Source organism: Mus pahari, chromosome 10 (assembly GCF_900095145.1).
Source record: "Mus pahari chromosome 10, PAHARI_EIJ_v1.1, whole genome shotgun sequence".
NCBI lineage: Eukaryota > Metazoa > Chordata > Mammalia > Rodentia > Muridae > Mus > Mus pahari.
This window is the reverse complement of record NC_034599.1, coordinates 49438623-49453898: the sequence shown is the minus strand read 5'-3', so window position 1 is coordinate 49453898 and position 15276 is coordinate 49438623. Positions and strand designations below refer to the sequence as shown.

At 42.7% G+C, this 15276-nt stretch overlaps 1 protein-coding gene across 4 annotated transcripts in view; it reads left to right on the top strand.

Annotated features, from left to right (window-relative positions):
- Window positions 1–3670: 3670 nt before the first annotated feature.
- Window positions 3671–15276, top strand: part of Dmxl2 (Dmx like 2) — a 135911-nt gene continuing 124305 nt past the window's right edge. For all 4 annotated transcript variants that reach the window (XM_021205952.2, XM_029542783.1, XM_021205951.2 and 1 more), the window contains exon 1: window positions 3671–3951. In XM_021205952.2, the coding sequence (XP_021061611.1) occupies window positions 3865–3951 (87 nt within the window). In that variant the 5' untranslated portion in view covers window positions 3671–3864. The remainder of the gene's footprint in view (window positions 3952–15276) is intronic.

Genomic DNA, 15276 nt, shown 5'->3' with positions numbered 1-15276 from the left:
TTTTGTTTTTTGTTTTTTTGTTTTTGTTTTTGTTTTGTTTTTCCTGACATGGACTCTCCCTGGCTGGATGGTGAGTTCCAGGGATCTGTCCAGCTCTGAGTCTTCCCCAGTGCTGGAATTACAAGCATGTACCACCACACCTGTTTCTACCACCTTCCTTTTTAAACTACATGCTAGGGATTGAACTCAAATCCTCCTGCTTTTGAGTCAAGCTCTTTACTGGCTGAGCTAGCCCTGAAGCAGGGGTTTTAGGCTTCCAGGCTTTAAAATGCTGTTTCTTTCGGTTGTGAGTGTGGAGATTGAGGTTAGATAGAGATAGGATCCCACAAGGTGATCCGTTGGCCCAGCTTCTTGAGTGCTGGATTGCAGAAGTGAGTGGACACACCTAACTTGAACTCTTTCTGACATTGTTTCCTTCTTGCTAACTATTTGCTCTCTCTAAAACTGGCTTTGTAATACACCTCCCATTTTTCTTCTGTTATTTGATATTTAACAAAACACTTGGCTTCTGCTTATGAATATAGTGTTATTCTGCTTTTTTTTCTAGTTTCTACAGATTTTTTTCCTCCCAAGACAGGGTTCCTCTGTGTATCCCTGTCTGTCCTAGAACTTGCTCTGTAGACTAGGCTGGCTTCGAACTCACAGAAATCAAACTGCTTTTGTCTCCCAAGTTCTAGTATTAAAGGCAGGAATCTTTATCTACAGGAATTAAACTTTCTTATACAGAAATTTATTTTAATTTATTGTATTTGATCACTTTTCACAGGTTTTACAGATACATGCTATACCTGCATGTGCAATAGAAGCTGGTATGACAAAGGAACACCTCTAGTATTTATTTTCATGTTTATTTATGCACAACGTGGAACTTCATTGGTTATGATAACTTTTGTTTTGCTCTCTGTTATATCTTTAATGTGTTTCTTTTTAGTCACATAGCTTTCTATCTTTTATTCATGGTCAGTTGTCTATCACTAAATATACAGAATCAATGATTTCCCAGAATTCAGTAAATTGCATGTAGTGTCAAAAGACAGAAATAAAAAGATAGAAATGGGGCTGGAGAGATGGCTCAGCAGTTAAGAGCACCAACTGCTTTTCTGAAGGTCGTGAGTTCAAGTCCCAGCCACCACATGATGGCTCACAACCATCTGTAATGAGATCTGATGCCCTCTTCTGGGTGGGGTGCCTGAAGACAGCTACAGTGACTGAGCAGGGTTGGGCCGGAGTGAGATGAAAAAGTGTCTGAAGAAGACATCTTCAGTGTCCTTACATATGGTAAATAAATACATCTTTAAAAAAAAAAAAGAAAATGAGGTTTACAAAAAAGATAGAAATGACAACAAATTTAGTATGAGGATTTTTTGTTTTTGAGACAGGATCTGGGTATGTATTCTAGGTTGGCCTTGAATTTACTATGTAGCTCAGGCTAGCCTTGAATTTAAAGCAGTGCCGCTGCCTCAGGCGCTGCAGTTCTGGGAATTATAGGTATATGCTCCCATGCCTGGCTGGATGCTGTTATTTATCTTTTACTCTTACATGTCAATAAAGTTCTACAATCCTAGTACTAGGGAAAATTAAATACTAACCTTAACTTGAAATGTCTATGGAATCTAGTAAACAAACACACAGCATAAACAAACATATTATTGTGGAGTTTGTGTGTTATGAGTGTCACAAAGGAGGAAGTCTTAAGGTATTTGGAGATAATCAAAGTGATTTAGGAGTTACAATGTGGTTTCCCAGGTCAGCAAGGGGAGGAAGGCATTCCAGAGAGTACAAAAAAACAGGAGTCAAGTCAGGGAAGAATGAAAACAAAAACAAAAACAAAAACAAAACAACAACAACAACAAAAAAACCTAGAATGCTCTGGAGAGGGCATTAATTCAGGGAACCGGGAACTAGTGGGTAATAGAACAGCCTGAGCTAAAACAGGGAGATTAGGCAAAACCAGATTGAATGGATTGTCAAACAAGTTGAGGAATGTGGACTTTTAACTCCTAGGGGATGGGAGCAACTACAGATTAAAATGGTTTCTCTGGGCTGTGGCTTAGCTCAGTGACAGAGTGCTTACCTAGCTGGGGCCAGGTCCTGGCTTCGCTACCCAGCACGTCCTAAACCAAACAGAAAATTTTCTCTGCATGGATTGGAGAGAGAATGTACTGAAGACAGCACATAGGTGGCAACTAGGGTAGTTAAGTGAGAAGCTGTGAAGGCGGAGCATCAGGAAGAGGGCTGGAGAGCTGGTGAGGTGCATTGATTATGAAGAGAAATGGATGGGTGGAGGTGGGGAGTGACCCCCGAGATCTTAGCTTGGGGGTTTATGCCACTATAGATGAAAAGGGATATGCCTTACTTAGGTCGCTGGGAATTAGTTGATTACTTCTGCTGCTTTCCCCGGAACAGTAAACATGTGGAATCTGCCTCCATTCTCCCCACCCTCGGCACAGTCACCTGATTGTACATTTCAGCTCAGAAGTAGCAGATAGCTTTCAGGACAGGCAGAACAAAATCTGGGCTTCTCAGTGGATTCAGTGTCTCAAAAGCCCTGAACACAGACCCCTGGATGCGTTTATTTCTTGTTAACTATCATATCTTTCCCCTAACTAATATACAGTACCACCTGCCTCAAGCATTGAACTTAGTGCCTCCCGGAGATATTTTACTTTCTAGCTCCCCCTAATTTCTTTATTATAATGCTTAATTTCTAGTTGCTCCTAGCCTGTCAAAATTGGAACCAGGGACTCGTTACGTTATGTCCTCAGAGGGATCCTTCCAGCCCCCTAGTTAACATATTGTGCCTCATCGATTTTTGTATCTTTTGTAAGCCTTGCGCATGTTTGGTCTTAATTTTTTCCTTGTTAACCTTGTTCCGTGCAGCGGTTTCTTTTCTACAACCTGAGCTAAAAATCTCAATGAATTGACCGGGGGGGTGGGGTGGGGTGGGGTGGTGGTGGTGGTGGTGGTGGTGGTGGTGGTGGTGGTGGTGGTGGAGTGGGGGCAGGGATCTGATTTCAATTTAGCAGACAGCCTGGAAAAGCAGGCGATTCTGCGACTTCATGACATCACACCCCGGGGGAAAACACATTTAGATAGAGGGATCGCCGGTCTCTAGGGGGACGCGTGAGAAAAAGTGTGAGCACAACAATTTGCTGTAGGGGGAGTTCAGCATCCCTTAAAGGCTGTAAGATGCCCCGTACTTTAGACAGAAGGACCTTAAGATCATGGGACTGCCCAGTGATGGTAGTGTCCTTCCCCTGAGGTCAGCGGTGCTGACCAGCACGCGCTGTCCTCGAGAGACGCTTAAACACTTAGCAAAACTGGCCTGCCCCCTTGCCCCGCCCCTGGAGGTCTGGGCCCGGGGCTCCGAGGGAACTCCCGCACGTCTGCGCGCGCAACCGGCACAGAGGGTCCGCGCGGCGCGGCGCGCGCGGTTGCCCTGGAGACGGTGGCGCGCGCACGCGCACGCGCGGCGCCCAGAGCGCGGCTGCCCTTGTGAGCGCGCTCTTTTCCCTGCGCGCCGCGGCCCCGCGCCGGGCGCGCGCCGGCCTCTCCCTGGCGCGCGGCGTGACGGCCTCGCACGCGCCCCGCTTGCGCGCTCCCCGGCGCCGCCCCCGCCTCGCACGCGCCGCGGCCCTGCGCCCGCACTGTGCGCCGGTGCGGCAGGCCGTGGGAGCATCCGGGCATTTCCGCAGCCGAGCGGCGGTCGGGCTTCGGCGGCCGGAGCCTCTCATGGCCGGGCGGCGGCCGGCAGGCGACAGGCGAGCGGGGCGTTGAGTCCCGAGGACGCACAGGAAGCGGCTGCGGCCGGGCGCGGGACTCGTCCTCCTCTGGCGCAGAGCTCGGTCCAGCCGGAATCTCGAGATGCATCTGCATCAGGTCCTCACCGGGGCTGTCAACCCTGGAGACAACTGCTATTCGGTGGGCAGCGTCGGGGACGTCCCCTTCACGGTGAGCAGAGCTGGGGCCTCCCGTAGGGCCGCGAGCGACGGGCCCACCCACGCCCCCTGGGCTCTGGACTTGGGCGGGGGTGGGGGAAGGATGAGGAATCACCGCCCTCGGCCGCCCGCCCGCCGGGTGAGGGCGCGGGTGGCGGGGATGGAAGGTTCGGGGCAGCCCCGGGGTCTGCGGTGCGGGGAGGGAGGTGTTGGCAGCGGCCGAAGCCCGGGGCGGCTTCCACCTGCTCCTGGCTGGCAGCGAACGGTCTTGGTCTCAGGGTATGGAGGCGGTGCTGCTCCCTGGCCTCCCGAGCAGCCTGCGGCTTTAAACGCGCCCTCTGGATCTCCTAAGGTAGAATCTTAACACAAGGGAATAGAAAAATCCGCTCTCTCCCTGAAAGAGTTAGAATGGAAGTCACCTTTTCATGAGTGGCCTGTCTTATCTAGCTCAAGGTTCCGTTTCGGTAATCCTTTCAGGTAATAACTTAATCTTTGCAAGGTAGTTTTTTTTTTTTTTTTTTTTTAATATTTTAAAGCCTGAAGCAATGTTACATTTTATGACTTTCCTTGGGCGTGTGATAAAAATGTATGTAAACATAAGGTTTTGGAAAACAGCACCTCCCTACAGGACATAGACAGTTTCTCAACCAGATGGGTGGGATTCATCATTCCTCTTTTGAGAAAAGGCTGATAAAATCAAGCTCTCCTAGAGATTATTTTGTAAGATTCACACGGATTAATAATGTTTTTTTAATGTTAAATATATACATGTTCCTTCTTAAAAGGAATTGTATTAGTGAGACCTCTATTAAGTTCATGTTGATAATCATGCTTAATAAAACTGGATATTGCTTAGTAATATGCTTTTTAGACAACAGAAACCATTTGATTTGATGTCTACAGCAGCATGTTTTTAAAACTGCAGGAAAAATTACAGCAAAACTGCAGAATCATTATGTAGCACTGCATTCTGGAACACTTTGTCTGTTTTTAATGTTTTGTGATTCATTAAAAAAACCCCAACAAGGTTGCTTCTTGGCCTTAATAATTTTAAGATGTAGTCAGCTCAGCTTTATTCTAGTTTTGAAAGAATACTTTAAAAATAGGGTTGTTTGGCATATTATCAATGGTGCTGTGTTTGCTACACATGTGACTTAAAACATCAGTATAGGGCTCTATGACATGGCTTGCTGGATAAAGGTGCTTGCTACCGAAGTAGAGACTAGAATTCAACCCACTCATGACTCACATCGTGGAAGGAGAGGACAAACTCATGCCAGGTTGCCCTCTGACCTCCATATGCTTACTGTGTATTCAGGTTTGCCCCTCCCCCACAATGAAAATCGTTAAAAAAAAAATACCAGCCCAATAATATTAGTATAGACTGGAGCTTGGTCTTTAAGTATGTGGAGACTATTTGGAGAATAGAGAAAAAAACCAACCAACTTTTGCATCTTTCAGGAGAGGAGGACGACATACCCTAGGATTATAAGAGAGTTTCCTTCAAGAAGTAAATCTGAATTTTTGATTATGGATATTTCCCCTGGTGGGGTGATAGTTTACCGGGCCCACCTAAAAGTGAAGCACTAGTTGGGTGTGGTGGCACACACACCTGTAGTACTTAGGTGGTAGAGGTATGAATCTATGCTTAAAATAAATGAAACAACACCAACAAATAGTGTTTCTCTTAGTTCCCTGCAGAGCTGTTTTACAGAGTTAAACTAGATTCTGCCTGGAAAGGCCAGACAGTGTAAGAACCATCAGTGCTTTGCAGGTGCGGGCATGACACAGGCCATCTGTGGCCATAGTTCCCATTTGAATTTATTCTGTCACCAAATCTGATTGTGTAATACCTACCAGATTCACCCTTCTCAGTGTCTGTAGTAACCACCTGGTTGGAGAACCTTGTGTTAGTGTGGAAGCTTCCAAATGGGATGCCTTCCACTCAATCCCGGACGTTCATTGCTTCTCATAGCTGCTAGGGTGTTTTATTTTTATTTTTTATTTTTTTCACTATTCCATCACACCCCTTCCCCAGGAGTATATAGTTGCTCCTGGTATCCACATAAGGAATCATTGTCAGATGTCCTACTACTGTCTTTCACTTTGACTCTGCTCCTCAGTGACATAGTGATCTAACGGAAGCCTACATTTTAAAATATTTATTTTGTTTTAAATTTTGTGAATGTGTGTATGATAGTGTGTGGGTCCTTGCAGGTGAGTACAGGTGCCCTTAGAGGTTGGAGGGGTCAGATTCCCTGGAGTGAAGTTACAAGGGGTTGTGAGCCACTTGGCATAGGTGCTGGTCACAGACTTGAAGTCCTTTGCCCTTGACCCCTGAACTGTCTCACGCATCCTGCAGACTCCATATTCATGTCCATTGGAACAGCCTTGCTTATTGTTATTTTCTCAGCTATATCTTGAAAATTTTATTTGGTTTAGAATGCTGGCTGTGGGGCTGGTGAGATGGCTCATTGGGTAAGAGCACCTGACTGCTCTTCCAAAGGTCCAGAGTTCAAATCCCAGCAACCACATGGTGGCTCATAACCATCTGTAACAAGATTTGATGCCCTCTTCTGGAGTGTCTGAAGACAGCTACAGTGTACTTACATATAATAAATAAATATATAAATAAATAAATCTTTAGCATGCTGGCTGTGACAAGCTTATTTTGACCCTTTGGTAAGTGCAAATAACAAATCTATTTGCACACGTTTCATTTTAGTATCTTAATTATGAATGCCATGTTCTAGTTATCTTACTGTGAGCTAGAGATGATCTTCTCTATGAAACCATATTTGCTTAAAGATAAAATAATTATTTGTTTCCAAGCATTCCAGAATCAACTAAGAAATGCCTCAAAAACTATGTATAGTAAAGATAAAATTACAGAAAATAAAGTCTTTACATAGAGCATGTCAGTTGATTTTATAGTTTATGTTTGATAAAGAAGCCTTCAGTTCTGGATCAGGTGACTGAAGGGCTGCCAGGCACAGCTGGAATGAGTCTTGTGACGATTCATGTGGTGGGCTTTGTCAGAAGGTTTCTTCTTAACAGCCTTTCTGTACTGTTTGTGTGTGCTTGTGTGTGTGTGTGTTCGTGTTTGTGTGTGTTTTCTTCTAGGTGCAGGTGGTATAGAAGGAAAGTCTGCTTTGTAGCTAGCCAGTGGTTCTTAATGTGTTGCCTGATGTATTTGGGATCTTTTCAAAATAGAATAGATAATTTACTTGGAATCTATAAACTGAAAAAATTAAAGACGAAAATTGTTGTAAGTTTTTCAGTGCTTGTGACACTGTAATAATGGAAAAAGAGTGCACTGCATGCCTTGGGGGCTTGGTTGGCTGGCTGTGAGTGGCTGCTTGGTGATGTCATGATGTCCCAGCTTATGCTGTATGGACATGGTGAAGTTTGTGGTGTGTATGTCCAGTGATGTGTCATTTCATAGGTGATGTATGAACTGGGATGGTTTCCATTTGCGTCCTGCCAGTCAGGTGACAGCAGCTTTTATTCTTTCACCTTCCAACTGTGATTTTGTAAGTCTATTTTAAAATGACGTTTTTGTATATCATTCTTTAAAGCATCACCTTTTTAATTTTTAATTTTTTTTTTGGTTTTTTTTAGACAGGGTTCTCTGTATAGCCCTGACTGTCCTAGAACTCACTCTGTAGACCAGGCTGGCCTCAAGCTCAGAAATCCGCCTGCCTCTGCCTCCCAGGTGCTGGGATTAAAGGCGTGCACCACCACTGCCCACCTTAAGCATCACCTTTTTTTAAAATCAGTCTCTATGTGTGTGCGTGTGCGTGAGTGTGTGTGTGTGTGTGTGTGTGTGTGTGTGAGAGAGAGAGAGAGAGAGAGAGAGAGAGAGAGAGAGTGTGTGTGTGTGTGTGTGTGTGTGTGTGTAAAACATCTAAGTTTTAGAGTTTTAGAAATAGTTAGAAAGTTTGATCCTGGGTAGTCCAGAGATGCTGTACCGCGTCTGAGCCTTGTTGTTCCTTTAAATACTCTTCAGATGAGTGGATGCTCCGGGGTTTCTGCAATTAGACATAGGTTTCTCATTGTTTATTTTGCTTTTGAAAACATAGTCTTTCTATTAAAATAATGATAATACATGATTATTAATATAGTTTTCAGATTCACCATCTGTCCTTGGAGAGAGTCCTGTGTGTATTTTTAAATATATGAGGGCAGTTGATGTTATTTCAGCTTCACATGAGTTTAACACTTTGATCCAAGTTTACAAAATTAGTCATTTCCTTTCTTAGGGAATTTATAATATATTGGTAGATTAAACACGATGAACACGAGTACAAATAGGCAGATAGACAAGACTCTGTATGGTTTGGGGAGATCAGTATTAAAGCTCTCCAAAAGCAAGAGCAGCAAGGACCAAGGGTGGAGTAACACAAAAGCTGATTAGTGAGTGGGCTCTCTTCATGCAGGAATTATTTTTTTTTGTCAGCCACAGGGCTTCATTAAGTAGCAAGTACCCTCTGAATGTTGAAAAATATGGTTTACAATGTTATTCATAGCCTTTTGTTGTTTTTTTGAGATAAGGTCTTGCTGGCTAGCTTAGACTGAAATTGAATTTGATCCTCTTACCTCTGCCTTTGGAGTACTGTGATTACAGACATGTGCCACCATGTTTGGCCTGCAACTAAAAAATAATTTTAATTAATATACCACTAAAGGTTGGTCTGAATAAAAAACGGTTCCTTTAAGAATTAGAAGGTAGGGGCTGGAGGGATTGCTTACCAGTTAAGAACAGACTGTTCCTTCAGAAGACCTGGGTTCAATTCTAGCCCTTACATGGCAGTGCTCTCTCCCTCCCCCGCCTCTGTGTGTGTGTGTGTGTGTGTGTGTGTGTATATATATATATATATATACACACACACACACACACACACACAACTGTCTATAACTATAGTCCCACGGGGCCTGATGTCTTCTATCCTCTGCCAGCACCAGGTGTGCATATGGTTCACAGACATGTGTATGCACAGTCAAAACACCAATACATATAAAAATAAATTAAAATACAAAAAGTTAGAAGTTAATGTTATTTCTACTGTAGAGTAACATTTTAGTATTAGAATTATGACAATTTAATAGTTTAATATTTAGAGAAGTAAGAGCTTTATTTGAAGAAATAATCAACAATAACAGAATAATAGTCAATCTGTTTATACATTTAGCACATGTTTTTTGAATATGTAGGTGGCTAGACTCTGTGGAGATTAAAAACCTCAAAGGACATAGCCCTGACTCAAGGGAGACAAGCAGAGAAGTGTAGAACTTAGACATCTAGAAGCGTTAAATATGTTATCCACAGCTGACCAGGCGCTTCTGTGAGGACTCAGGAGAAATGAGAGGTCAATCAGAGGGTATCAGAGAGCTGGATAGAAAAGCCACCCTGACTGGCTGGGTATTAATAGGTATGGCACCTCATGAATCTGTTGACTACCTATGCTTAGAGTAAGGGGAAGACAACTCAAAGATCTAGAAGGGATTCTCTTCCAAGAGAAACAGCCCTTGGTTTTGCAATGTAAGTTTTTGTTTGAGTTATAGGTAGTATTTCAAACATTTAGAGTCACTTGGTATATAAGTATGACTTCTAAGTCCCTTCTAAGTCCTTGTGTAGATTGTGGGTGTTTTAATATATTTTTTTTTTAGATAGGGTTTCACTATGTAGCTCTTGATATGTAGACCAGGCTGGCCTCTGAGTCACAGAGATCCCTCTGCCTCTGCCTCCTGGGTGCTGGAATTTAAGGACTGTATCACCACACTGGGCCCTGGTGTAGATTGTTAATTAGCTATTGTTTATTAGTATTGATGGAGGAAAAGATTAACAGTTTTCTAGAAACTCTGGTGTGGTTCTGAATGCCTTTCTCCACAATGGGAGTTCAGTGTGCAAGTACTTGTATGATCTTGATAAAAATCACCTGATCATTTTTATATTTTTCATCTGTAAACAGTTCTTGAATTACATGCTCTCTATGTGTTTAGTGAATTTCTTTAGAAATTTTTTGGGGACAGAGTTAAGATGGGCCAGCACTATAAATGGTTGTGGTGAAGTTCTGGGTCTTAGTTGCCTTATCTCAGGGGACCTCATAGTGTGGTGCTCTAAAATTTCAGGCTTCAGAAAAAGCCCATGCAGAGAATTTATGAAGCAGTAGGTTCACAGCTGCCACGGAGCTCCCTCCTCTTCCTTTAAAAAAATACTACATTACTTAATTTAGTGTGTGTGTGTGTGTGTGTGTGTGTGTGTGTGTGTGTGTGTATGCATGTGGAGGTCAAAGGACAACTTTTCGGAGTTGGTTATCCCTTTCTACCATGTGGTCATCAGACTTGGTGGTAGGTGTCTCTACCTGCTGAACCATTTCACCCCCACTTCCTCTTCTTCTTGCTGTGTTGCTCAGGCTGTTCTTCAACTGGCAATTTTTCTATTTCAGCCTCCCAGATGCTGGGATTACAGCTGTGTCCCACAAGCCATTCTTGGGAAAATCTAGAACAGTGGTTCTCAACTTGTGGGTCAAAAGCCCTTTAGAGTTAACCCTCACACAGGGGTCACATATCAGACATTTTTGCATGTCAGATATTCATACTACAACTCATAACAGTAGCAAAATTATAGTTATGAAGTAGAAATGAAGATAATTTTATTGTGGGGGTCACTACAACACGAGGAACTGTGTTAAAGGATCTCAGAATCTTGGTACTTACTCATCAGAAGGAACACAGAATGTTGGTTAACAACCATAGTAAATGAGTCATGCTTGGCCAATTAAATTTCTTCAGATGATAGAAAGCAAAGCATGATTTGCCCATTTTAAAAGATTATTTTATATGTATGAGTGTTTGCCTGCATGTATGTTTATGCATCACATGCATGCTTAGTACCCAAGGAGGCTAGACAAGGGTGTTGGATCCCTTGAATCTGATGAGTTAGAGATGATTCAATTCATCTTTTACTCATTCCTGGGAGCTGCCCTGTGGGTACTGGGAACTGAATTAGGTCTTCTGGAAGAGTAGTCAGTACTTTCAGTGGCTGCGCTAGCTCTACAGTTCACGTCTAGTTTTTGTTGTTGTTGTTGTTCTTGTTCTTGTTGTTTGTTTTTTTGCAAGTTTCTTCGGTTTCAGTATAAATTTTAGGGTTTTCAATTTTAGAGTTTTGATCCGGAACTCTTTAATTTATACTATCAATTTATAAACCTGCCGCTAAGGAACAGATACAACTTCTACAGGTTGTATGTCCCTTTTTTAAAGGGATAGCTCATTGTAATCCTAGGAGTTGATGTATGTATACATGTCAGACAGTGCTTCTGCTCCCCTTCTTGTCTGAGTTTAGGATCCTCAGATGCCCCTAATTCCACACACTTGACAGTAAGCCTTCTCCCAACAGAGAAGTCAGTGCTATGAAGGGCTTTCCGAATAGAATCTGACACTCAGTGAATATGGTAATTTGGTGAGGTCTTAAAGGACAAATGGTAGTATCTTAGATGGGGTAGAGGAGGAGCAAGAGCAGGAGGAGAAGCAGCAGCAGCAGCAGCAGCAGCTCCTCCTCTTTCTTCTTCTCTTCTTCCTCCTCCTTTCTTTTTTTCCAAAGATTTATTTATTTATTACATGTAAGTACTCTGTAGCTGTCTTCAGACACACCAGAAGAGGGCGTCAGATCTCATTACAGATGGTTGTGAGCCACCATGTGGTTGCTGGGATTTGAACTCAGGACCTCCAGAAGAGCAGTCAGTGCTCTTAACTGCTGAGCCATCTCTCCAGGCCCCTCCTCCTTTCTTTTTCTTCTCCAAATAGATGCATTTTCTTCCCATCCTCTAAATTTTGATTCTTGCCAGATATAATAGTAAATTATACTAAATCATAGTGATGTTTTTCTTCTGCAACTTTAGGAAATCTGAGGTATTTGGCACGTGGGTGGCACTTGTACAGGCACAGGCACTACCCTACTCCCAAGAAGATGAAAACAACAAACCCAAACTCAAAGAACCAGTACATGAAAAGTTTGGTTTACTAAGTTTACAAACATAGGTAGCTTATACAGTAGCTGCAATCCAAGAACGGAATAATTACTGGTTCTGGTTGTATGGAGCTGTACAGCTACTTGGGAGACAAAGGCATGAAGAAGACCATAACTTTAGGGCAACCTTGGCTACAGAGTGCATTCAGGGCTAACCTGGGAAACTTAGTGAGCCTCTGTCTGAGAATAAAAAGTAAAGAGGGCAGACAGCTGGGCTCACTGTCAAGGCTGATGAAGTGCACCACTGTGCACAGCTTCTCAAATGATATGCACATGCATGTAATATGTGCACCTAAGGACATGTTTGAATTAGGAGCTCTGCTAAAACCCTTTGCCTCATAGTCAACTCCAGTTTTACTTGTAAGACCATGTGATAAACCAGAGCTAGATATTTAAAAAATCAAGCTACAATTAGAAATTTGGGAAACTGGACTTGTGTAATGAACAACATAGCTTCCTAACATAAAGACTTTCCTTTTGAGATCAATGATGCTATAAAAGTATACAACATTTTTTGGCTGGCCTGGGACTTGCAGGGATCTTCTCACCTCTGTTTTCTAGTGATGGAATTACAGATGTATACCTCCATGCCTGGCTATAAAGTTTAATATTTTGATATTGTGTAGTAAAATAGGTTAATATTTAGAAGCTCTTCACAAGCTGGCATGTCAACATAAAATTAGATGGGCAACAGCTCTTCAAGGTTTAAAAAAGATACATGGATTCCAGTGTTAAAGTACACAGAAAAGTACCACAGATAACCTTTGGCTTGACTAACCTCTGGGAATCTGTGTACTGGAATATTCTTATTATTGGTAAATTTAGTCTGAATGCCCAGGGTCTTGAATCTTACTCAAAACTCTGTCTAGATTGTTTGCTAGAACAATATGAACTATAATTTATAAACTTGTGTTTCCCTTCTGGAATGCTAGGGTTATTGTGGCTGTTAGTGCATGGGTAAAAGGCTGGTGTAACAGCCCTAGGCTTTTAGTCATAAGTGCATGTTCCTTGGCAAAAACACCTCACATATGTTGTGGAGGAAGAAAGAGTGCTATGTGTAACTCTGAGGAGGGAGAACCTTGGAAGTCCACATTTTTCCAGGTTCTACCTATGTGTTTTCTTACCTTTGATGTGGCATTTCTGTATTTTAATAAACTGTAACCATGACTGTTTTTGTTTCTTAGTTCATCTTTGTCCATGTAGGTGGTCATTCCCATAGTGATATGGAAATTTTCCTGATGATCTCAGAATATGCTGATGTATGCCTGTAACTCTAACATTTGGACAGACAAGTTGCCTGATATTTTCTTACCTACATCTCACTTTTAAGATACTGCAATTTATCATTTGTGCATGGCAGCAGTCCTAGCACTAGGGAGGCAGAGGTCAGTCTTGTCTACATAGTGAGTGGTCAGCCAGAGTAATATTCTGGGCTAGTGTATTGGCTCTATGGGTCAAGGAACTTGCTGCCAAGCCCAGTCACCCGAGTTTCTTTCCCTGGACCCTCATTGTGAAGAGAGAACTAACTCCCACTAGTTGCTCTTTGATCTTTATACAGACAGTGGCAGACATACTACATAAAAATAAGGACATAAAATATAAAGAAGATACAAAAACCATTAGGAAAGGCTGTTAAAATATTTACCCATTTCCATACAGAATCTGTGATGTCAGTTAAATCATCACAAATAGAATGTGACAACAGACATGGGAACTCAGCTGTTTTCTTCACTTCTGTAGTTGTTAGGAGTGTGTGGGATTATTTGGGGAGTGCCTCAGATCACTATTAAGGAAAGGGTTGCCAGGTAGATGGATATAATACAAATGGAGATGAAGAATGCATAACCGTACTTTCGTAGACTTTGGTATTCCGGATAAGGTCTTTGAGAACTTAGACTTAGAAGCTGTGGAGATCAATACGCACTCATTGCAGGCCCTCTGCAATGACCCTGATGGAAGAGGTAGGTATGCTGTTGACTAGAGATCCCTTCCACCCACTCCTTCAGGGATGCCTACCTTGATTGTTTGTGCTTTTGAGCCAGAGGCTCACTGTGTAGCCCTGGCTGGCCTTTTCTTGCTCTGTTGTTGAGGCCTGTGGCCTGTGTGGTACTCAATGGTGATTCTCCTGTCTTAGAGTCTCTGCATCTTTGGTTCTCTAGTGCTGGGATGTCAGGTGTATGCCCCATGCCACCACCGTCTTTTGTTTTTATTTTTTATTTTTTTAAGACACACCAGAAGAGGGCATCAGATCCCATTACAGATGGTTGTGAGCCACCATGTGGTTGCTGGGAGTTGAACTCAGGACCTCTGGAAGAGCAGTAAATGCCATTTCTCCAGCCCTTATTTTTTATTTTTTGAGGCAGGCTTTTCCATGTCACCCTGACTAGCCTGAAACTCAGTGTATAACCAGGTTGGCCTTGAACCTGAGGTAGTTCTCCCATTTCTGTCTGAGTACTGGGATTACAGACGTGCACCCCAAAGCCCTGATCTCTTTAGCTATGTAGTTCAGTTTAAGGGATCATGGAAGATTGTGTTAGGAACTGTATCATCACTCTGCTTTCTGTCTTTCCAGGCTGCTACCTTCGGGTTTTTGTTGCGTTCCCTGCCACAGTTCAGTGTTTTCCTTATAGCTGCATTCTGAATATCTTTAGTGTTTCTTTTAGCTTTACTTTTTTTTGCTAAGGACAAGAGACACATATAAGTAAAAGCAAAATTAAGGCAGGCATTGTACACACCTATAATTCCAGCTGAGGCAGGAGGGTCAAGGGCAGCTTGGTTTAGCTAGTGAAACTGTCTCAAAAATAAACAGGAAATTAGCTGGCAGTTGAGAATCCTGGCAGCTCTTCCAGAGGACCTGGGTTTAATTCTTAGCATTTACCTGGAGCTTACAACCATCTGTAATTCTGGTTCTAGGACTTCTGATGATCTCTTCTGGCCTCCTCAGGCACTAGGCCCTCGTGATACAGACATACATGTAGGCAGAACACATAAAATAAAAACAAACCAAGTCAAAGAAATTGAGAGAAAAGTTTTTTGGTCACTTTCTTCTAATAGTAGTTTTATATCTGAAAAAAATTGTTCATTCCATTTTTTTTAAGTAGCCATTTTATTCTTTTGAGTTTTTCTTCTTTTAACTAAATGTTTTTGTCACTCATTTTAAAAATGATAATTACTAGTGCTTAGTCATTGCCATTTCCCTCCGTGCCTAGGTCATTTTTATCACGCCACCTTTCCTGACTTCTCCTTTACTCTCTGCTCTCTCCTCTCCTCTCCTCTCCTCTCCTCTCCTCTCCTCTCCTCTCCTCTCCT